This window comes from Molossus molossus, unplaced genomic scaffold (genome assembly GCF_014108415.1).
Source record: "Molossus molossus isolate mMolMol1 unplaced genomic scaffold, mMolMol1.p scaffold_m16_p_10, whole genome shotgun sequence".
Classification (NCBI taxonomy): Eukaryota; Metazoa; Chordata; class Mammalia; order Chiroptera; family Molossidae; genus Molossus; species Molossus molossus.
The window spans coordinates 42,967,861-42,992,420 of NW_023425345.1; the positions used below are offsets into that span (position 1 = coordinate 42,967,861).

At 37.9% G+C, this 24,560-nt stretch overlaps 1 protein-coding gene across 1 annotated transcript in view; it reads right to left on the bottom strand.

Annotated features, from left to right (window-relative positions):
* Positions 1-24,560, bottom strand: part of SLC2A13 (solute carrier family 2 member 13) — a 322,426-nt gene that overhangs the window by 259,605 nt on the left and 38,261 nt on the right. Inside the window, exon 2 of the mRNA XM_036252063.1 lies at positions 4,530-4,689. Within this exon, the coding sequence (XP_036107956.1) occupies positions 4,530-4,689 (160 nt within the window). The remainder of the gene's footprint in view (positions 1-4,529; positions 4,690-24,560) is intronic.

The following is a 24,560-nucleotide window of genomic DNA, read 5'->3' on the forward strand; positions in this document are numbered from 1 at the left end:
CAGGCCCTTTCCTAGATTTAAAAATTAGTACACGGTCAATGATGTTCAGGAGCATCAAAGTAAATCAGAGGAGTTAGACAAGCAAATAGTTCAAAATAATATGGTAAGTATAAAATCGAAGCTATATACAAAGTCTTATGAAAAAATAAAGGAACAAAGATAGCTTCACATTACATACAGAGCGAGATTTAAAGAAGGAACAGCAGTTGGACCAGTAAATCAGGAAAGGGTAGAAAGATATTATAGGTAGAGTGAGTAGAAGAAAGAGAAAAACTGCCCTGGCTGGTTTGGCTCAGCAATTGTAGCACTGGCTCTTGGACCAAAGGGCTGTGGATTCGATTCCCAGTCAAAGGCATGTACCCAGGTTCCAGGTTTGATCCTTGGCCTGGTTGTGGTCATGTGGGAGGCAACCAATCGACGTGTCCCTCTCACACTGATGTTTCTCTCTCTCCCCCCTTAATAAAAAAAAAAAGAAAGAAAATGTTTGCTTGCTTGATGTGTAGTGAGTACATTTCACTACCTCTGCTATCTTTATAAGCACAATAATATATATCAGGTAAAAAAAAATCTTTCTCAACATCATAGTTATCAGGGAAATGAAAATCAAAGCCATAACAAGATGTCACTTCATACCCACTAAGATGACTAGAGTCAAAAAAGCAGATAATAAGTATTTAGTAGGATGTGGAAAAATTGTAATTCACATACACTGCTAAGTGAAAATATAAAACAGTGTAGCCTCTTTAGAGGACAGTTTGGCCTTTCCTCAAAAGGCTAAACATAGTTACCGTATGACCTAGCAATTCCACTCCTAGGTTATACCCAAGAGAAGTAAAGACGTATGTCTACCGTGCAAGTTGAACACGAATGTTCATAGCAGCATTATCTGTAATGGCCAAAACGTGGAAACAATTCAAATGCCCATCAGCTGATGAAAGAACAAACAAAATGTGGTATATGTACACTATTTGCCAATAAAAATCAAATCAAATCAAATGTTGACGCATGCTACAACGTGGATGAATCTTGACAAAATGCTAAGGACCACAAAGGACCACATACACTGATAAATAAAATACCCAGAACGGGCAAATCTTTGGACACAAAAAGTAGATTAACATTCGGAGCTGGGAGGAGCTGGGAGATAATCAAAGGAGGTAAATTTTCTTTTTTTGGGTAATGAAAATGTTCTAAATTTGATAATGATGATGTCTACACAGCTCCATGAATATATACTAAAAGGCAGTGAATTGCATACACTTTAAACAGGTGAACTGAATGGTAAGTGAATTATATTCCCAATAAATTTATTATTAAAAATTGAATCTTTAATAATATCTTCAAAAGTGTCATTCCCCTTTCCTCATAAAACCAGATGACATCCTTCCCAACATATCGTGTATTATAACACTGGCATGCTAAAACACACCAACTTTTTCAATCTTCTATTGGCAATTCATTTTTTCTGATAAAACTAATCTTCCAGTTCGGCAGAAAACAATTTCTTTTTATGACATCCAAACAATAAGAAAATAGAAGCTTTGACCCATCTGGCACAAAAGGTGAGTTAGTCTTGCAACAACATTAAAATCTAAGACGTTTTCCTGTCTGATTAATCAGTTTGATCTTCTGTATGTCTCAATCTGATTGCTTCTGTAAAAATGATCAATAGTTATGTTTTAGATATAATTGCTGAAAATTCTAAAGTTGATGTTAAGGTACCAATTCAATCTTTATATGCTTGTTACCACTCTCCTATTAGCCCTGGAGTCAAATGAGGTAAACATCCTGCTGAAGATGCTAAATAATAAAAGAGAGCAACAGAAAATTTACCTGTAAATAAAGGAACCATGTTTGCATGTATGCATAAGTTCATGTGTATTCGTGCAACAATAAGTAGGTTCAAATGATCTAGTACGTTAGTGCATCGGTCTGAATACCAGCCCAAGTTGGTTGTCCCATTCTCTTGTTGTTCCACCCCTGGTCCTTCAGTACTGTGGAAAACATTCACACAGGTATACTAGTTGGCTTTATCGCAAATAATATGGCTCCATCTTCAGCTGGGACACCACGGTCATTTAAAAAACTATTTCCATCTCTAGGCTTTTCCTTTTTATATTTTCTACAGCAGCTATAAGCATTTAACTATTCTTCTCTAGGTCTCTACCCTATCAACTGCAAAAACCCATCTTTACCAATAAAAAACAGAAGTCACAGTATGTGTTTTTCTTCAACCTCACTTACAAGTTTCCTACAGTAGCACTCATCTTTTATTCATTCATCAGAATAGTAAATCATATGTGATTCATTATTTATTGCGCATTTACCATGTGCTAAGCACTGGGCTGAGTACTTTACATGTAATAATTAATTTAGATCCCACAACAGTCTTACAAGATAAGTATTTTTGGTCCCATTTTTTACCATGACAAAGTAAAGCTCAGAGGAGCTAAGTAACTGGCCCAAGGTCTGTGAATCCATGTCCATCTACCACCATGTCATCCTGCCCTGAAAAGTATTCTAACAATGCCTATCCGAAGACTGCCACTTCCACACAAGGACATCACATTTATAAGTTATTTCACTGCTGTATGATCTTTCTCTCTTTCCTAGCCAGTACTGAGAAAAAAATATCTAAGCTGCTATACTTAACTCGAAAACTTGGGTTATACACCTTAGATTTCCATTTAAAATAAGATTATTAATAAAAGTATATGCACATCTCTATATTAGTTACATTAACAAATTTTAAACCAAATGTAAATAGATGATTTAGATCTTAAAGACGTGTGGGATTGAAAGGTTAAATGACTTCCACTGAGCTTCCAAGAAAAATTCAAAGTATCAGGTTATGCTCATCAGTTATTATCTCCCTCTTTCTGTTCATCTACAGATTGGAGGAAAAAAGATAAAATTTCCTGTTTCTTACTTTTTCCAGTAATTTCTCACTTTGGCAGAGAAAGGTAGAAAGTAGTTAAGCAACACAGGAAGGCAAAGCTAATGCTCCTTAAGAACTGTATCTTCTCCCTAATGATCCTGACAGATGCAGGCCCTAATTGGCTTCAATGAGTTTTCTCACGTGACTTTTAATAAAACTTCAGTCTAAGTCTTTAATGGCTCATCATAAGCCATATGATTTATTGTGCTGCATACACACAAGTTTAATTCCCTACATCCACTCTGCACTGAATCCTTTTTCTTAAGTTGTTAAGAATTAACTTCAAGCCCTGGCCAGATAGCTCGGTTGGTTAGAGCATTGTCCTGATATGCCAAGGTAATGGGGTCGATCCCTGATCAGGGCACATACATGAAACAAACAATAAATGCATAAATGAGTGAAATAACAAATCGGTGTTTTTCTCTCTATTCCTCTTTCTCTCTAAAATCATCAATAAATATATTTCTTATCCTCACCCGAGGACATTTTTGCATTTATCCTCAGATAGAGCAGGAGGGAGAGAGGGAGAAAGAGAAAGAGAAACATTAATGTGAGAGAGACACATCAAGTGGTTGCCACCCACACAACCCCACGACCTCAGGGGCTGGGGACAAACTGCAACCGAGGTACGCGCCCTTAGCAAGAACTGGACCTAGGATTCTCTGGCCCGCGGGCCAATGCTCCAACTGCTGAGCCAAACCAGCCAGGGCTATTTCTTTTAAAGAATTAACTTCAACACTATAATCACCATGCAAATAAGAACTAGAGCCTGTCTTGTTCAACATTTTATTCCCAGAACCTATACTAAGTAGATGCTCAATAAACATTTGTTGTAATAACTGATGGCAAGAAAACAAGTTAGAGAATATTGTACAGCCTGCTATGCCTTTTAATAAAATCTCCCTGGAACAGTTACATGAATTTGTTATTTTGACTACTATGATATCAACATTCAGAGCCTATACTATCTTTAAGTTTTAATATAAGATTAGTGTGTTTTTACAATATTCAGTTTGAAAATACTTTAAAGCAGTTTTAAAAACACTTTTCTCATCTCTTTTCATTCAAAAATCAACCAAACAGTAATCAAGAAATAACTTGTGTATTCTAAATATATATGTATTAACATCTTTTATACAGTATAGCTAAATCTATAGCTTTAAAGACTGGGTTTCCTTTCCTTCAGATCAGATGTAGCCTCCTAAATCCAAAGAGGATATTAGCTTTATTGGCAGTTCACAAACAGCTTGTCAATCACTGATATAATTCAATAACTCCATGCATATTTATTGCTGCATTCATTTTTAAACAAATATTGCAAAAGATTACACACAGTGTGAGAAATGTCTCCTAAATGCTAAAAAAAAAAAAAACCTTGTAAATATCAACTCTCAATGGTAGCTACCTTGTCTATCATTAAAATAAATATCAACTTCTGTCCACTTTCAATTTTGCTGAATGCCACCCACTTACAAATTAGCTATAATGATTCAAAATACTCAGTTATGTTTTTCCTCTCATTTCTCAACTTCTTCCCATCCCCTAAAATCATAATGTATTTGGAAATTAAATGTAAGAACTATTTACAGACCTCCATCCATCCTTCGGGAGATAACTGAAGGCTCCGTCAACAACACTTGCAAAGAACTGCCCTCCTGTGATGAAGAGGGTATTAATGGTGACTAATCGCCCTCTTAAGTTGGGTGGCGAGACCTCCGCGATGTACACTGGCACTGTCATAGAAGCAATGCCTGTAAAGAACAATGAAAAGTAAACATAAGACGTTTACTCAAGATTTCTGTTGTCATAAATACTAATGCTAGATTCAGACACACACCCAGGCTTGGAGTTCTACTTTGAACAAAGTTCTACCACATAGTTAAAGATTACTTTTATAACCGGTGACTACTGCAGATATGTCAAGCTGTATGTGAGATACCCATCTCTGAGTAGCATTTTTCATATTATCACTTGAAAGCCTACAAATGAAGTGCTGCTAGAGGTCTCGGGTAATTTTAGAATGCATACAAGCATGCTTCATAATTTTTGAGGACTGAAAATAGGAAAATGCTCTCTGGACTGAATATAATTATAGAAATATTTTTAGTCTTCTATGAAAATGTAATCAAACAGTGGTGAGAATAAAAAAGTTGTCAAAGAATATACATATTAATTATTCAAAAATCATCATTTTCTGCAGACACACCATAACTCTTCTTTGATTTACTAATAAGAAATCCATACATTAAATCACTTTATTCAATTGTCTAGGGGTATATTTCAGAAATAGTTTGCAATGGATAGTATGTTGGGAATTTATAGTTTTCAAAAACTGATGATCTTAACCATAAAATAGTCTTATGCTTTAGGTATATTTGGTTATACCTGCTTTACATTTTCTTCTATCTAAAATCAATGCAACATAATCTATGTTAGTAGGTCTCAAACTTCCTTGATCGCTAGAATCATTTATGTGGCTTTAAATTTTCTTTTTCAAAAGAAAGATGCCCTCCCCTCGCCCACCCCAGAATACTAGAATTGGGAGATGAGCCTGTCTTTTCAAAACCCTCCAGACGATCTTGATGTTCACCCCATATTTCTAAAACTGCAGTTATATAGTCCACAATTTTGAGCCAATCCAAAATGATTTCTTAAAGAAAATCTTGACCTTGCTGGCCATATTTAGCTCACTTCCCAGTGGCACTTTCAATGTCTAACGTAAAACTAGTATCTAATCAATACTCACCAATAGTTCAATAAAAAGAAAAAAAACAAAAAAAGTAGCAGGATTAAGAAAATGTAATCATCTGTATACTATAAATCGATCCCTAGATTAAATCAGAACATCAATGGGTTGCATAACAGATACATCTAGAATGACTTTTAATGAATTGGTTTGCATGATGCCAAAAATAGCTTGTTTTGAAGGTAGAAGCACTAAGAAATTTGTTGATGAGTTTTCTGGACAAGGACTCATGAAGGTATATTTACTACATTCTAGACAACCTGGAGGACGAGGCATTTCTCTCCTGTCTCTGTATCTGCAATAATTGTGCTTCTCAATAACTGATTTTTGTGTTTATTTACTGGCAGTATAAATCACATAGCTGTCTCTTATATCCCTTTTTTTTTCTTTTCCTTTTTCTTTTTTTTTTTTTATCCTCGCTCGAGGACATTTTTGCATTCATCTTCAGATAGAGCAGAAATAAAAGGGAGAGAGAGAGAGAGAGACATCATTGTGAGAGAGACACATCAAGTGGCTGCCACCCACACAACCCCAACCAGGGCCGGGGACAAACTGCAACCGAGGTACGTGCCCTTAGCGGGAACCAAACTCGGGACTCTCTGGTCCGCGGGCCGATGCTCTCATCGCTAAGCCGAACCTGCCGGGGCTCCTATGTCCCTCTTTGTGTAGGCAGTCAGAGACACCCACCTCTACAAGTGTTTTAGATGTCATGGTATTTATTCTGTGAACTAAACTCCCTCCTGATGCCACAATCATCTCCATTTTCAACTATTTTAAATATATTTCACTTGTTCTGTTCTATCCTTGAGCAAAGCAAACAAATAAATGAACAGAGAGACAAGATTTATTTAAGTAATACATATTTGCTTCTGGAACATTCAATGTATTGTTGCATAACCTACTAGTAAGTAGTTACTAGGCTTGCACACAAGTCAGACCAGTAAGTCTCAGAACTATATACTCTGTAGTTTCCACAAATGTTGTTAGTCTCTGTCAATACATAGTGGTGGTAAAAAGTACCTTATAATTTTATGAGTTTCATGAAATGATAAGCATGTGTTAGTAGACAAAGTATAGTCTTTATAACTAAATCAGCACCTGAACAACTAAAAATTTCCATCTGACTGCTAATTAATTCAATAGTACAAACCACCCTAAAATGGCCTTCATCTAACTGGGAAAGAGGGAACATTTGCAACAAATGTTGATATTCCTCTTAGTTCTCTCTCTCTCTCTCTCTCTTTTAAAATTCTCACCCATGGATATTCTTCCATTGATTTTTCTTTTTCTTTTTTTAAATAGAGTAGGAGAAAGAGAGAGCTAGGGAGAGAGAAACATCGATGTGAGAGAGTCACATCATTGGCTGCCTCCTGCAGGACCCCAACCAGGGCAGAGGATCAAACCTGCAACAGAGGTACGTGCCCTTGACCAGGAATCAAACCTGTGACTGTTTGGTCTGCGGGCCGACACTAACTGCTGAGCCAAACTGGCCAGGGCTCTTCTTAGTTCTTTTATGATTAAACTTTTAAAAATCAGACAACAGTAACTGATTGTTTAGATTTCTTTTTCTGCTTTGGTCCGGCTGTAGGCAGGAATTCAGGTGCTGTCTTCAGGCAAAGGCTTAGACGCAGCCATGTGGCCCGCAGACGGGAGCCTGGGAACTTGCACCGTGTCTTTAGGTACCGCATGTTTGTCACAAAGTCCACAGAGTTTACTCGACAGAAAATGCAGAGATGACCCCAGGCCCTTATAAAGGTTGATTATTACGAATAAACACCACAACATTGAAAAGTTAACAGATAATGACAGAGGGAAAAGACTGAAGAACTATAAAAAGACAGGCTCACTGGATTTAGAGTTGGAAAGAGCCCCAAAAGATCTGTCTGAGTGCCTGCACTGACTCAATACTGTTAGAACTGCTTACATTCTATTAGACACTTCGCATGACTGATTATTTTATGTAATCCTCAGAACATCCCTTTAAAGGACATAGAATTGTTCCCATTTTGCAAAGGAAGATATATCAGGTCTTACAATGAGAAGGTAAGGGGAAAAAGCAGAATTTGCAGCAGACAGTGAGATCCCAGACCAGTTCTGAAAGCACCGGACTACAATGACTGAGCACCGCAGGTGAGGGCAGGCTCTGGAACCAGTGGATTTAAATTCCAGCCTTGCCTCGTGCCATCTGGTTTAATCTCGACAATTTACTTAACCTTTCTGGGTCTCCAGTTCCTCATCTATATAATTGAAAGAATAAGAGTAACTCTTCCATAGAAGTTGGGAAAATTGAATGAGTTAATAGAATAAAGCGCTTAAAATTGTGCCTACCGAGGAACCGAAAAATGGCGGCGGAGTGAACGGAGCTACACAGACCGTCTCCCAGAACCAAACTGGAATTACAACTATAACACAGACAAATCGACAGGAAAAACCAACAGAAAAGCAGCTTGCGAGGACCATACAACGAGGGACACTGACTCCATCCCGGTAGGCTTGCGAAGGCGCGAGACGGGGCTGGGAGCCCACGGTCAGCAGCGGCCTCAGCTGGGAGCAGCGCCCTCGGGTCACACTCCCAGGCGGCTCCACAGCGCAGCCGGGACAGAGGCTGAAACAGCCACAGCCACTCACCTTGGGCTCCGGCAGAGGGAGGGCAGACTGGACTGGAACTGTGTGGGGACACTCGGGAACTGGAGGGCGCTCAGAGCTTTGGCTGAGTGCAGCCACTCAGGACGGTGGCCACATTGCTCCTTCCCAGGGCTCTGAGGAGAGGCAGCAGCCCCTCCCTCGGAGATCCAACCCCACCCTGTGGGCCACTGAAGTGCTAATTGAGGCTCACTAACAACCAGCATCTGCCCCACCCTCCTGAAAGCCCCTTGGCTGAGCACCAGAGGGAGTTTTTCAATCACCTGACAACCCAAAACTCATCAGGTAACCTAGACTGCTAGCCTCCAGGCAAAAAGCTAGAGGATAACAGTACGTTTCTTGGGCTGGCAACTTTAACCAGGAAAGTAAGACTTGACAGTGGTGTTCAACGAGGGTCCTCCCTCGCTCATCTAAACACAGGAGAGGGAGCCACAAACAGCAGAACACCAACACCCACAGGGAGAACTTGACAGGCTTCAAAGCCCACAGTGATAGCCAAAATGGTGAAACACAGAAACAGAAGCCAAATGAAAGAGCAAGAGACCTCCACCGAAGATGAGATCAATGTGGAGCAATTAGGCATGTTAACAGAGCTAGAATTCAGAGCCATGATCTTGAGGAAGCTGAACAGCATGAGTAAGGACATAGAGACAATGAAAATAAGCCAATTGGAAATTAAAAACCAACAAGAAGAGATAAAAAATGACATATCCGAAATGAAAAACACATTGGAAGGTTTAAAAAGCAGAGTAGGGGAAGCTGAGGACCGGATCAGTGAATTAGAAGACAGGGTAGAAAAAATCAACCAATCAGAAAAACAAAAGGAAAAAACTATTAAAAAACAGGAAGGCAGCTTAAGAGAACTATGGGACAACTGGAAACGTAATAATATTCGCATCATAGGAGTCCCCGAAGAAGAAGAAAATGAGCAAGGGATAGAGAATATATTCAAAAAAATAGTGACAGAAAACTTCCCTAATTTGGTGAAGGAAGAGGGCATTCAAGTTCAAGAAGCACAGAGAGTCCCAAGTAAGAAGAACCCAAACAGGCCCACACCAAGACACATAGTAATTAAAATGCCACAAATTAAAGACAAAGAGAGAATCCTAAAAGCAGCAAGAGATAAGCAACAGGTTACCTACAAAGGGAACCCCATAAGGCTCTCAGCTGACTTCTCACAAGAAACACTACAGGCCAGAAGGGAATGGCATGAAGTAATCAAAGTCATGAAAAACAAGAATCTGAATCCAAGACTACTCTACCCAGCAAGGCTATCATTCAAAATAGAAGATCAAATAAAGAGCTTCCCAGACAAAAAAAAGGCTAAGGGAATACATTAGCACCAAACCAGCACTGCAAGAAATGTTAAAAGGACTGCTGTAATTAGCAGTAGAAATGGGAAGAAAATAGAACCACACTAAACAAAAATGGCAATAAATAAGTACATATCAATAATCACCTTAAACGTAAATGGATTGAATGCTCCCATAAAGAGACACAGAGTAGCTGATTGGATAAGAAAGCATGACTCATATATATGTTGTTTACAAGAGACCCATCTCTCAACAAAAGACTCACATAGGTTGAAAGTGAAGGGATGGAAAAAAATTTTCCAAGCAAATGGAAAGCAAAAAAAAAGCTGGGGTAGCAATTCTCATATCTGATAAAATAGATTTCAAAATGAAGACCATAACTAGAGACAAAGACGGCCACTACATAATATTGAAAGGGTCTATCCAACAGGAAGATATAACCTTGATAAACATATATGCACCCAACATAGGAGCACCAAAATATATCAAAAATCTTCTGGAGGACTTCCAAGGAGAAATCGACAACAATACAATCATAGCAGGGGACTTCAACACCCCTTTGACAGCACTGGATAGATCCTCTAGGCAAAAAATTAGCAAGGAAACAGAGACTCTAAATGAAGCACTAGACCAAATGGATTTAATAGATATCTACAGAGAATTACACCCCAAAACTACAGAATACACATTCTTCTCAAGTGCACATGGGACATTCTCAAAGATAGACCACATGATAGGACAAAACTAAATCTCTACAAGTTCAAGAACATTGAAATCATATCAAGCATCTTCTCACATCACAATGGCATGAAACTAGAAATCAATTGCAACAAGAACATGCAAAGACATTTCAACACATGGAGGCTAAATAGCATGTTATTAAACAATGAATGGGTCACCGAGGATATCAAGGAAGAAATTAAAAACTTCCTGGAAACCAATGAAAATGAACACACAACAACACAAAATCTATGGGATGCAGCGAAAGCAGTTCTGAGAGGGAAGTTCATAGCACTACAGGCCTACCTCAAAAAACAAGAAAAATTTCTAATTGATTGTCTAACCTCACAACTTAAAGAATTAGAAAGCAAACACAAAGAAAGCCCCAGAGCAAGTAGAAGGAAGGAAATAGTAAAGATCAGAGCAGAAATAAATGACATAGAGACCAAAAAAACAATTCAAAGGATCAATGAAACAAAGAGCTGGTTTTTCGAAAAGATAAACAAGATTGATGGACCCTTAGCTAGACTCACCAAGAAACAGAGAGAACCCAAATACACAAAATCAGAAACGAAAGAGGATAAGTAACAACCAACACCACGGAAATACAAAAGATTGTTAACAACTACTATGAACAACTATATGGCAACAAATTCAACAATCTAAGCAAAATGGACAAATTTCTAGAAACACACAGTCTTCCAAAACTATTCCCGGAAGAGATAGAAAACTTGAACAGACCAATAACAACTAAGGAAATTGAAGATGTAATCAAGACTCTCCCAGCAAACAAAAGCCCAGGCCCAGATGGTTTCACGGGGGAGTTTTACTGAACATTCAAAAAAGAACTAACACCCATTCTCCTCAAACTATTTCAAAAAATTCAAGAAGAAGGAAGACTTCCAAACACGTTCTATGAGGCCAGCATAATTCTAATTCCAAAACCAGAAAAAGACACTACGAAGAAAGAAAACTACAGGCCAATATCCCTGATGAACATAGACGCCAAAATCCTGAACAAAATATTAGCAAATCGGATCCAGAAATACATCAAAAAAATTATTCACCATGACCAAGTGGGATTCATTCCAGGGATGCAAGGCTGGTACAATATTCGCAAATCAATAAACATGATACACCACATAAACAAAATGAAGAATAAAAACCACATGATCATATGAATAGATGCTGAAAAAGCATTCGACAAAATCCAGCACCCATTTCTGATACAAACACTCAGCAATCTGGGAATAGAGGGATCATATCTTGACATAATAAAGGACATATATGAAAGACCAACAGCCAACATCATACTCAATGGACAGAAACTAAAAACATTTCCATTAAGAACAGGAACAAGACAGGGATGTCCACTTTCGCCACTCTTATTTAACATTGTACTGGAAGTCTTAGCCACAGTAATCAGACATGAAGAAAAAATAAAAGGGATCCAAATTGGAAAGGAGGAAGTGAAACTGTCATTATTTGCAGATGACATGAAATTGTACATAGAAAACCCTAAAGACTCCATCAAAAATCTATTAGACTTAATAAATGAATTTGGCAAAGTAGCAGGATACAAAATTAACGTCAAGAAATCGACGGCATTCATGTACATCAATGATGAACTCACAGAAAGAGAAACTGAAAAAACAATCCCATTTACCATCGCGCCAAAAAAATTACGATACCTAGGAATAAACTTAACCAAAGAAGTAAAGGACCTATTTGCAGAAAACTACAGGTCATTGAAAAAAGAAATAGAGGAAGACATAAAAAAGTGGAAGCACATACCCTGTTCATGGATTGGAAGAATTAACATCATTAAAATGTCCATACTACCCAAAGCAATCTATAGATTCAATGCAATCCCCATCAAAATACCAACGACATATTTCATAGAACTAGAACAAATACTTCAAAAGTTCATATGGAACCAAAAAAGACCCCGAATAGCCACAGCAATCTTGAAAAAGAAGAACAAAGTAGGTGGGATCACAATACCAGATATCAGGTTATACTACAAAGCGACTGTAACCAAAACAGCCTGGTACTGGCACAAGAACAGGCATATAGACCAGTGGAACAGAACTGAAAACCCAGAAATGGACCCAAGGCAATACGCTCAATTAATATTTGACAAAGGTGGCAAGAGCATACAGTGGAGTAAAGACAGCCTCTTTAATAAATGGTGTTGGGAAAATTGGACAGCTACATGCAAAAAAATGAAACTAGACCATCAACTTACACCATATACAAAAATAAACTCAAAATGGATAAAAGACTTAAATGTGACCCGTGAATCCATAAAATTCTAGAAGAAAATGTAGGCAACAAAATTTCGGACATCATACGGAGCAGAATTTTCACTGATACATCACCTAAGGCAACAGAAATAAAGGAGCAAATGAACACATGGGACTACATCAAACTAAAAAGCTTCTGCACAGCAAAAGAAACAATCATCAAAATGGAAAGGCAACCCACTGTATGGGAGAACATCATTGCCAATGATGTATCAGATAAGGGGTTAATTTCCAATATATATAGAGTGCTCATACAACTCCACAAAAGGAAGACAAAGAATCCAATTAAAAAATGGGCAGAGGAGCTGAATAGACACCTCTCCAAACAGGACATACAAATGGCCAAGAGACATATGAAGAAATGCTCAACATCACTAATCATCAGAGAGATGCAAATTAAAACAACAATGAGGTATCACCTCACACCTGTCAGAATGGCCGCCATCAACAAATCATCAAACAACAAGTGTTGGCGAGGGTGTGGAGAAAAGGGGACTCTAATACACTGCTGGTGGGAATGCAGACTAGTGCAGCCGCTATGGAAAACAATATGGTGCTACCTCAAAAAATTAAAAATTGAACTTCCATTTGACCCAGTGATCCCACTGCTGGGAATATACCCTAAGAAGCCTGAAACACCAATCAGGAAGAATATATGTACCCCCATGTTCATAGCAGCACTATTTACAATAGCTAAGATCTGGAAACAGCCCAAGTGTCCACCAGTAGACGAATGGATAAAAAAGCTGTGGTACATATACACAATGGAGTACTATGCAGCTGTAAGAAAGAAAGATCTCTTATCCTTTGAGACGACATGGAGACCTGGAAAGTATTATCCTAAGTGAAAGAAGCCAAGCAGAAAAAGACAAATACCACATGATCTCACTTATATACGGAATATAATGAACATAACAGTCTGAGGAATACAGTAGACCCAGACACATGGAAGTAGGGCACAGACTGACAGCCCTCAGAAGAGGGGATGGGGGGTGGGGGGGTGGGAAGAGATAAACCACAGAACTTATATGCATGTATGCATGACCAATGGACATGGACAACTAAGCCGGGGATGGGGCGGAGGTGGGGTGGGGTGGGGGGTGCCAATGGGGTAAAAAGGTAAAATATCTGTAACAAAAAAATAAATACAAATTCATAAAAAAAATAATAAAATAAAATTGTGCCTACCATACAGAAAGCAGTCAATAATATCAGCAGTACTTCTATTATTATTATATCACTAGTTAGAAGGCCTTCCAACTTTTTCAATTCAGTTTGACCTGTGTTAGGTGCTGGGATTATCAAAGTACTAAGTAAATAAAGTAAAGTTCCTTCCCTAAAGGGAGCAACACACAGATCCTACTCAAAGAACATGCAGATAAAAAATTTCAAAATAACATGGTAAGGGTCACAGTATGGTACACACTGCACCCTATCTTCCGACGCTGACACTGAGGCATGCTGACAGTGATCAGGCAAGGCTGGGCAGACAATTTTGCAGAAAGAGCATGAGCTTACAAAAATATGAAATGACATGGGGTTTTCTCAAAGGTGGCATAGAGTGTGAGGCAGTGTCGAGATGACGTGGGAGAGGCATATAGATAGGGCACAAATCATGGATGCAGCACCCAGTTGGCAGCGAGCATCCACTGAATACTTGGTCTGAGTTGGGCAGTGTGCTATAATAGCAGAAAGACATGCCCTCTGTCTTGAGGATCTGCTGAGGAAAATGTGTCTGAACAAGTAATTGCATTTCAAGTGTGATGGGTCTTACAAAAGGGGAAGTGTGGGGGACATGAGAGCTAAAGGCAAAGGGACAGGAGGAAGAGTCAGAAAAGCCTTGTATGAGGTTCTATTTAAGCCGAGATCAGGTGAATGAGTAAGCTAGCCAGGTGGAAGTGTGGAAGGCGAGTGATATTTTAGACAATCAAAACAGCTTAGACAAAGGCTCAAGGCAGGAAGAAACGCATCCTTTTGAGGGGGACTATTTCTGGAGACAAGGGTAGAGACCAACCAGACAATACAGAACTGCAGAAGCTATATTAAGGGTTTGGTATGAAGAAGACTTTGAATAACGTAAAGGAGGGAAAGTCATAATCTGGTTCATGTTTTAAAGGATCACTTTGGTTGAAGCAGGAGACTGCAGGGGAGCAATGAATAGAATGACAGCACCGGAAACAGAGTCAAGAGGAGAGACCCTAGAGTTCTGTATTTTGTATTTAGTCTAAAGAGAATTTGAATGGGATGTGAAGGATGAAGAGAGGAAGAATTACGAGGACAATGTTCAGATGTCCAAAATAAGCCACTAGGAGGTTGATGGGTACTTTGTACAAAGATCAGAGATACTGGAGAAGCAAGTGTGGGTGGAGCATAACAAGGTCAAGTTTTAGTCAGGTTGAGAAAGTCGTGCTCTGTGAAATATTTAAGTAGACAGCACACAGACCACTCAGTAAGTATGCTGGGAATACAGACTATGTGAATGTTCCCAGTCTCCCTCTTTTTTCCTACCCAATAAAGATCTTTGCCAAAATAACCAGACTTTTCATCATCCTTAGGAAAAATTTGGTCTTTGTCAGCCTAGTTCTCGAGCTGGTATCATGCTAGACAACAGAAAAAAAGATGGAGAAGACGACATGGGTCAAAAATCTGGTTTGTGGGAAGACTTTCACATGAAAAAAAGACTAAAGAGAGTTATGAGTGTGAGACTCAGGGTCAGGGTGTGGAAAACTGGAAGCCCATAACAAAAGGATTGACTCAGGCTTGGCTGGGGGATGTGAGAGAGAACAGATTTTAAGAGATATTGCTGAGTTATAACCTACATGCTGTTATAATCTTCAAGATACAAGAATAGTATTACTTCTCACTTGCTTTTAGTTGCTGGACTATATTTCTTTCAATGTAACTCCAAACTGAGATGGCTAGGCAGGGGGGGTGGGGTGGTGGTGGTGGTGGTCGTGGTGGTGGTGGTGGTGGTTGGGAGTTAAGCAAATATCTGGAGTTCAGGAGACGGTTCTGTGTGGCTGGTGCATATAACTGAAACCATGGGAATGAAGGGGATCTCCCAAAAATGGCACATGAGAAGAATACCAAGAACTGAATTTAAAAAAAACTACAATATTTAAGGAACTGCTAGAGAAAGGACCTGAGGAGTAACCAGCAAGCATCTACCTTACCCCTGAATACCAGGTTATTTCTAAAGTCTTTTTATGTTACCATATCACAGTATTACGTAAGGGCACCCTATCAGTAGGTAGGCAGGACAGATACTCATTATCCCCCAAAGAAAGCAAAGAAGCCCAGCTTTGGAGGCAGACAAGAAGAGATTTTCAGAAAGTCATATCACAGCAAATTAATGTCAAAGTGGGTCTCAGATTTAAGTCCCCTAATCTTTGTAATATGCCACTCCAGGACGGAGTGTCATGCCTCTGTTTAGAACGCGAGCCTTTGTAAATTCCTCGGGAAGATTTTCTTTTTGGCCCTATTTCCTTAGCTGGCACACAAACTTCTAGGAGCAGGAAGGTCTGAACCTTTCCCTGTTCCACCACCTTCTATGTGACTTACTGCCACCAGGTGTCCTGTTAAAGAGCTCAGATGAATTACTCAGAAAACTGGGAAGTAAAGGTGATTAACTGTATAATTTCGAGCTAGACAAGTTGAAACCCATAAAACAGCTTTATGAAGATGGAGAACTATAAAAGAATGTGATGATCAGGAAGAACAGTAGACTCGTGTTCATTATACTCCCATCTGTTCACTATGCATGTGTTACAGGCCCTGTAAACCCACCTTGCTATTAATAAAACAATCCATGCAAACCATAATTTATGGATTTCAAACGTGACCAGTTTTGAAAAATCTTGGACATTAAGGTTATGTCACCCCCAAAATCTCCTTTCAACTTTAGAGAAACTCATGGAATTCTGTCCCCAGACAAAACTCACTGTTCTATGGAAGAACAGTTAATAGTGTATGAGGTTACATAAAATTAAGAATTATGTGCTTCATAAATGGATATAATTAATGATATTTAAAGTTTAGTAGATTCTATAAAGAACTTTTGATTTCCTCCCTATTCCAATGATGGGGTTCTGAACAGGCCTCCCCAAATAAGCTACTTTGGCATGTGAATTATTTTGAGCTGGAGGCAACCAAGACCCTGAGGGCTTAAGAGAACTTTTTATCTGTTTCTCCCTTTAAGAAATTTAAATTAGGGGCCTTGCCATGAGTAATACCAGAAATAACTTTCTATGACTTAATAGGGTATGGTGGTGAACATCTGCTCTTCTCATGGCTCTTTGAATGACCTTCCTCCCTTCCGAAGCCCCAAGGCATCTTACCTCATCCTTAGCTCAAAATGTCATATATACCTCATTTTAACTTCTGTCTCTGAACCTCTTCTGTATGTGTGGTGTCTGACAGTCATGTATGTGGGGTTCCCATACATATGAATGTAATTAAATTTGGTTATTTTCACTTGCTAATTGTCCTATGATGATTTAATTATTAGACCAGCCGAAAGAACCTAGAAGGGTAGAAGAAATGTTTTCCCTCCCCCACAGCAATCACTGATCAAATAAATGTCTGATAAAGAACAAACAAACTCTTAATGATCCATACTAAACTCATGAATTGACATCAACATAAGGAAAGCAGTGGTCCAGTTCTAGTTTAGGGCACATGAGAATAACCGAATAGTTGATTCAAGAAAAGTTTATTTCTTACAGAATAAAAAGGTCTACATCAATGAAAACTCATTATCATGCTTGGCAACGAGTTTTACCAGACCACGCAGTGAAACTGCATTCATGCTCCTACTGCCAAGCTGACTCACTATAAACAGCACAAAATACCTGAGTGCAGAAGTTGGCTTACAAAAACTGCTGGAAGCCCCTTTAAAGCACTGAGTCACAAGTATAAATAATTTCATAACTAAATAGCATTAGAAAATCCTGTTGTGATGAGTAAATACCCATGAATCACAGCAGCCTCTCAGCATGATAAGCCAGACAGCAACTAATTAGCTTCCCAGAAGCACATGAAGCTACCTTTTAATAATAATGCTTCTTGAACAAGAAGGATTATGATGTCCTAATTTCATTTTGTAAGTTGGTGCTCTATGATCTCTAAAGAAAGACTTGTAATAGAAAGAATCTGTCTAAACAGTAGCCCTTCACTGTGTTTGTTTCAGTTTTGCTGTCCTGCCCAGGATGGGGTGGTCTGCATTCTTCTGAAATCAAGTACCTAGAGTTATCAGGTTGCTAGCACTCTAGAATTCAGTTTTTATTTTTTTCTAACAGTAAGGCCTAAGGCATTCACAAAAAACTGCTGAGCAACTTCGAAGAGCAATAAGCCCCAAAGTGATGAAAATATATACAATACAAAATGCCTATAACAGAAGAGCCAGGTTATAAGAAAGATGCTACCGATGGGGATAACAGGCAGAGGGAATGTTCTATAGTATTTAAGGGCTCTTAACAACAGAGTATTATGAACACAGCATCAGCATTTCAATTCAGTGCAGCTCATGTCCTTTTTAACCGGTAGCTTCTCAGTAGACTGTACCACAATGTTTCTCCAAGAAGGTCTACAAACTCATTCATTTTTTTTTCTTTTTTAATATATTTTCATTGATTTTTAGAGGGAGAAGGAGAAAGAGACAGAAATATCAATGTGAGAGAGAACCATCGATCAGCCATCTCCTGCACGCCCCCTTCCGGGGATCGAGCCTGCAACCTGGGCACCTGCCCAACCAGGAATCGAACCAGTGACCTCTTGATGCATGGGTTGATGCTTAATCACTGAGCCACACTGGTTGCAAAATCATTCTTTTTTTGTTGTTGTTTTTTTTGTTTTTTAATCCTCACCCGAGGATATTTTTCCATTTTTTGTACAGATAGAGTGGGAGGGAGAGAGAGAGAGAAACATTGACGTGAAGGGACACATCGAGTGGCTGCCACCCGCACGACCAACCAGGGCCGGGGACAAACTGCAACCAAAGTACGTGCCCTTAGCGGGAACCGAACCCTGGTCTCTCCGGACCGCAGGCCGACGCTCTAACCGCTGAGCCAAACTGGCCAGGGCTACAAAATCATTCTTGATCTTATCTCATATATCTTCTGAAATACAACTTACCTAAGTGTCAAGCACAGACCTTGTTGACTAGAACAATGAGATACATATGCAAAACCATATCCTTTAAAATTATTGTTAACTGATTGGTTTATATACTGAAAATATTACTTATTAAGGAAAATTTGGAAACTACAGATAAGAAATAAGGTAAATAAAGATCATACTACCCATAGATAACCACTATTAAAATTTGGTTATAACAAAGTGTTTTTTCCATAAGTCTGCAGCTCTAACTTATTATATTGTGAACATTTTCCTTATCTTTAAATATTTTCCAAAAAAGGGTTTCAATGTTCTTCCATAAACTATGCAAGTCCCAAGAATACAGATGCCGAGTGAGAATGAGATACAGGTGCTAAGTTTATTACATAACAATTAAGGTACAACATACTCTGTAGGCCAAAGAAACTAGACACATCCCTCTGTAGCCATGTACAACAATCTGCATACTTGTAGGTCTGGCACCCTTGTAATACAAGATCTTTTAAGTAACAGTATAATATTCCAATATTCAGATGAAGGTAAGTGGTCTGGAAAATACAGATGAAGAAGTCAGGAAAAGAACAGAGAAGGAACGAATTTCTTAATGGGGTAAGATGGCAAGTTAAGAAATTAATAGATATGTAAGAAAGTTCTTAAAACAACATTCAGAGGTCATATGGGAAAGACATCTGTATAAAATGCCACAAAATCAGAAGCAGTATGTTTTATACCTGACAAATGGAATGCAGAAAAGGTAATAAGAAATCAGTGCATTCTCTCAAAGCAGTGAATGTAGCAAACAGGCACGGAAGGGGTGCTCTGTCATATCTAGCTCTATGTGACACCTAGAGGTAAAGGTTTAAGTTATGGACAACAAACAAAGTGGACCTCAACAGGAGCTAAAAGGCTGGGGATCATCTGAATATAGATTATAATTGAATAGGTATAGATAAAATATAAAAGAAATGTGTATATTTTATACTAAGATAAGCCCAGGGCTAGAATTTGGTTGCAGAAATTTCATGCAATAGATATAAAGGGTTAAGAAGTAAAATACAAGAAACTATTAAAGGAAATATTAACATAGCAAAATAATATATAAATGCATACACCCTCCCCCCAACATTTTTAAGCTGTTCAATATAAGGTCTAGTCTTGCCTAAAAAGCAGAAACAGAGAGCCACAAGGAGAGAATCAGCTTAAATAACAAGGTAACGGAATGAAATTGAACAGGGAAATGTGCAGGGTAAGGAAGGACTGTAAGAACACTAAACATTTAATAGCAGAATGCAAAAATAATTACAGAAGTACATATTGGAGGCAGTGAATAACACAAAAAAAGCTGGGTAAAGTTTGAGAAAGTGTGGAACATCAATTTGAGATGCTCTTCAAGAACAAAAAACAAATGAAATTGAAATGATAAAAGATATTGTTGAAAAGGAAAGCATTATAAAAGAAATAAATGGGCCCACGGGCAGTAGGTAATAACAGCTAGACACTTCATGGGAAATTGTCTGATTTGCACAACTAACAAAATTACCTTTTTTTTCTTTTATTTTTTAATGGATAAGGCAGAAAGAAAATCCCAGCTTATCTACAAAGTAATGACAACCAGGCAATAGGAAATGCCGTAGAGCAACAACTTTCGACAATTAGGTGGAAAATGTTTGTGATCCAAGTACTTTATATCTTGCCAAGTTATATCATTTCATAACCAAATAGCATTAGAACATCCTCTTGCAATGGGTAAATATGAGAAGATAAACAACTCATTTACTAATCTTGAAACAACCTCTAAACCAACCCCCAGGTTAACAACAAAAACTTTGATAGGGAAGTTTTCAAATGAAACAGAGACTCTGCCCCTCAGTTTGGACTACAGAAATCTATGTGAATAGTGAACCCCGAGTGTTCCCACAACCTTTGTTCCTGTGGCCCCACGCTTCTCCCACGTCTCCCACACTTCTGCAGCCACAGAGACAGACTCCCTTGGCTCGTCTGATAACCAGTTCAAAGCATTAACTGGTCTTATTCTGTTCCAGCACTTGGGAATAATGGCTACACATTTTACTTGGTTAGAATATTATGCCTGGATAATTATTTTCTTTTTAATTTTCTACTTATTTTTTTAATGTTCAAAGAGGCATAGATCATAGAGCAACACAATGTCCATGTTTTTTACCAGAGATCTCTATTAATGATTTCCTGTTTCCCTAAAAAGTAGACAAAATGTCTTTAGTCTTGGAGTTTTTTATTTTTAAAGTGGTGAAAATCATATAAGCCACGCACCAATAGAAACTATCTTTCTCCACCTCTTCTTTCCATTTAGAACATATGAATATCCCTATGCTGCTTACATTTAAATATGAATATAAGTAATAAAATGATTACCAAGTAAAAATGAAGAGGACAATGGTACATTTTTTTAAGATCTACAATGATACACAACATACTTTTCCCACACTCTTCTCTAATAATCCATGGCAGCTATAATAAAATTGTAAATGTTGATGAGGAACACAGATAGCCAAGTTAACTTCCATGTCCTTTTATTTTATTGCTATAAAGTATGGAATTATTTTCTACATGTATACTTTTCGCACTTATTTTCCAAGATACTTTTTAAACAGAAAATGAAGAAGTTTGTTAAATAGCTATGGTAAGAATAAGAAAGAGCCACACTGAAATGAAACACAAAGTCTGCTTTTAGAAGCTCTAGTTCCGTATCATTGGGCTGTCCGAATGTTTTCACAGGTCTCTCTAATGATAAAGGGAATGGGGTGAAGGAGAGAGGAGAGAATCTTAAGGTTCTTTAGTACCAGTCAAAATTACTTTAATAGACAAAGCAAATTTCACATTTTGTTCTTTAGTACACCAGGAATGTACATATACTTCAAAGACTGTTTAGCTGATTCTTTGAAATGGTAGGCACCATTCATGGTGAAACCTTTATCAACATTTTACAACACTGTTTCTTCTTGTAAGGTCCAAAAAGAGGACATCCCGATTCTTTAACATTTATGAAAAGTGACAAGAACGATGGTTATAAATACAGCTCAGTGACACTCTTAGAAAGACTCCAAGTGACAGGACAAATAACGAACAAGCCTGTGAAAGGGGCAGTATGATCTCTCTTAAGCTGGCTTTTGGAAGAGATGATTAAAATGAACTCGTTCATAACCCCCTGGTTTATAAACATCTTCTTCCTCTAACTGTAGACCTAGTGGCAGCTCTGACTCAATCAGCAGAACCGGGCTCTGGCACAAATCTGCTGGCTCTGCTGCTGGCATTATCTCCTGCTTCTGTTCCCGCAGCTTTAAGACCTGATACAGTGAGGACAGAAGCTTCCAACTACTGGACAAAGGATGAGGCAGAGGGGTTCATCTAAAATGAACAGATGACAGATAAACAATAAGTAATGGATATATAGCTAAAGATTATTTACATTCTTTGTAAACAAATTTATTGTAAAAGGACTAATTTCAAACTAAAGAAAACTCCTAAATGGATAGCTTTAAATGCAAAAAAAATTTTAAAACTCCTTTTGTTACATTTGTCTTGACAATTGGAAAGGATCCCCCAAATCCTGAGATTCATTTCTTCACATTTGTCCCAATATTAATATTGTGTTTATCTTCATATTTTTGAGAGATAAGAAATGAGAAAAGAAAGTGAAATTCCAAATGGTATTATCATTGTGCTGAAAGGAAATAAGTATCAATGTAGGTTTTGGTCCAACAGAAAAGCATCTCTCTCAAGAACAAGGGCAAAATTCCCACAAAATTTTAGAAATTCTCAAAGTGAAGTGAACCCAAATGTATGGTGCAAGAAGACTAAAAATGCAAGAAGGAATAAAGACCATAGAAAGAGGTAAATATGTAGAAATGTAAAAAACAAAAAAAGGAAAAACCAGCAGCAATATCATGGACTAAGAGGTCCCGGTTCAACTCCAATCAGGGCACATGCCTGGGTTGCGGGCTCGATCCCATTAGGGGGCACGCAGAAGGCAGCTGATCAATCCTTCTCTCTTACATTGATGTTTCTCTCTCTCTCTCTCCCTTCCTTTCTTGCTAAAAAAAAAAAATCAATAAAAACATATTTTAACAACAGCAAAAAAAAATACTGCACAACTTCAACTTTGTTACATTAAATATGGACAACTACAATTTCAATAGCAACTACTAAAAATACATATACAAACAAAATATAATTTCCAAATTAGTTGAAAGTTGTATAAAAATAATACACATATGGGGCAACTCAAAAGAAGAGAAAAAGAAGCAAAATAGATTAAGAATGCAAAGGCAGATATAATTCATTTATATCAATAATCATAATATGTCTAAAAGGATCAAAAGTAGCAAGTAAAAAGAAGAGCCATTAGCCTGGATTTAAAGCAATCAGCCTGAATTTAAAATCTGTACTTTCTTTTTGCACAGAAAAAAACCCCTAAAAACAAAAACACAAGTATAAAGGATAGAAACAATATTGAAAGCAAAAGAACAAAAATAAATGAGGGAAAGTCTAAATAGAAGCTGAAGTAGCCATATTCATCCAGACAAAATAAACATTTAAGTAAAAAAAAGTATTGCTAAAGACCAACAGGGTCATTTGATAATTATAAAGGGTTCAATTCACCAGCAAGAGAGAACAGTTCAATTACATTATGATCTTAAACATGGTTTCATATATAGAAAACAAAAGATTTCAGAAATACAAGAAAAATAGACAAATCCATAATCATAGTGGAGGACAGTAAGATATCAGAATCAGTAACTGACAGATCTGGGAAACAAAAGTTCAATAAAAAATACAGATGATTGTCCAGCTGGTGTGGCTCAGTGGGTGAGCATCGACCCATGCACCAAGAAGTCACCGGTTCCATTCCCAGTCAGGACACAGCTCAGGTTGTGGGTCCGATCTCCAGTGGGGAGCATGCAGGAGGTGGCCAGTCGATGTTCTCTCTAACCTATGTTTCTCTCTCTCTCTCTGGCCCCCTTCCTCTCTCTCTAAAATCAAAAAAAAGGGGAAAAAAAATTTCTTTTTAAATACAGATGATGTGAACAATACAACTAAATTAGACCTGCATCCACTTTGTGAACTCTATATTCAAAAAGTGTAAACTTACCCATTATTAGTACAAGCATAAAAGAAGCAATTGTAAATACTGAATATCTACGAGTCCACAGAAAAGTCTCATCCTATATCAAAGGGCCAAAATGATATGGATCATGATTTCCAACCTCAAAGCAATTACACAGAAAACTGTTTATTTTTTTAAAAAAAGATAACCAAAATATATCAACCATGAATGTTTGAGAATTAAAAAATACAATTTCATATAATTCACTGGTCAAAGAAGAAATCATATTTAAAATTTAATTTTTTTGGAAATGAATAAAAAATAAACAGTATGTATTAATAATTTTGTGATCCACCAAAAACAAACAAACAAACAAAAAAACCGTTTAAATGATAACAGGTACTGGAAAGAAATCAATAGTAAAAAACAAATTAATGAAATAAGAAAAAAACGTATTAGGATTCAAAAAACAAAAGGTGGTTCTTTTAAAATATTAAAGTTCACCAATACTGAGAACACTGATCAAGAAAAAGGAAGCCTGGCCCTGGCCGGTTTTGCTCAGCGGTTAGAGCGTCAGCCTGCGGTCCAGAGAGGCCCGGGTTCGGTTCTTGCTCAGGGCATGTACCTTGGTTGCAGTTTGTCCCCAGCCCTGGTTGGTTCGTGCAGGTGGCAGCCACTCAATGTGTCCCTTTCATGT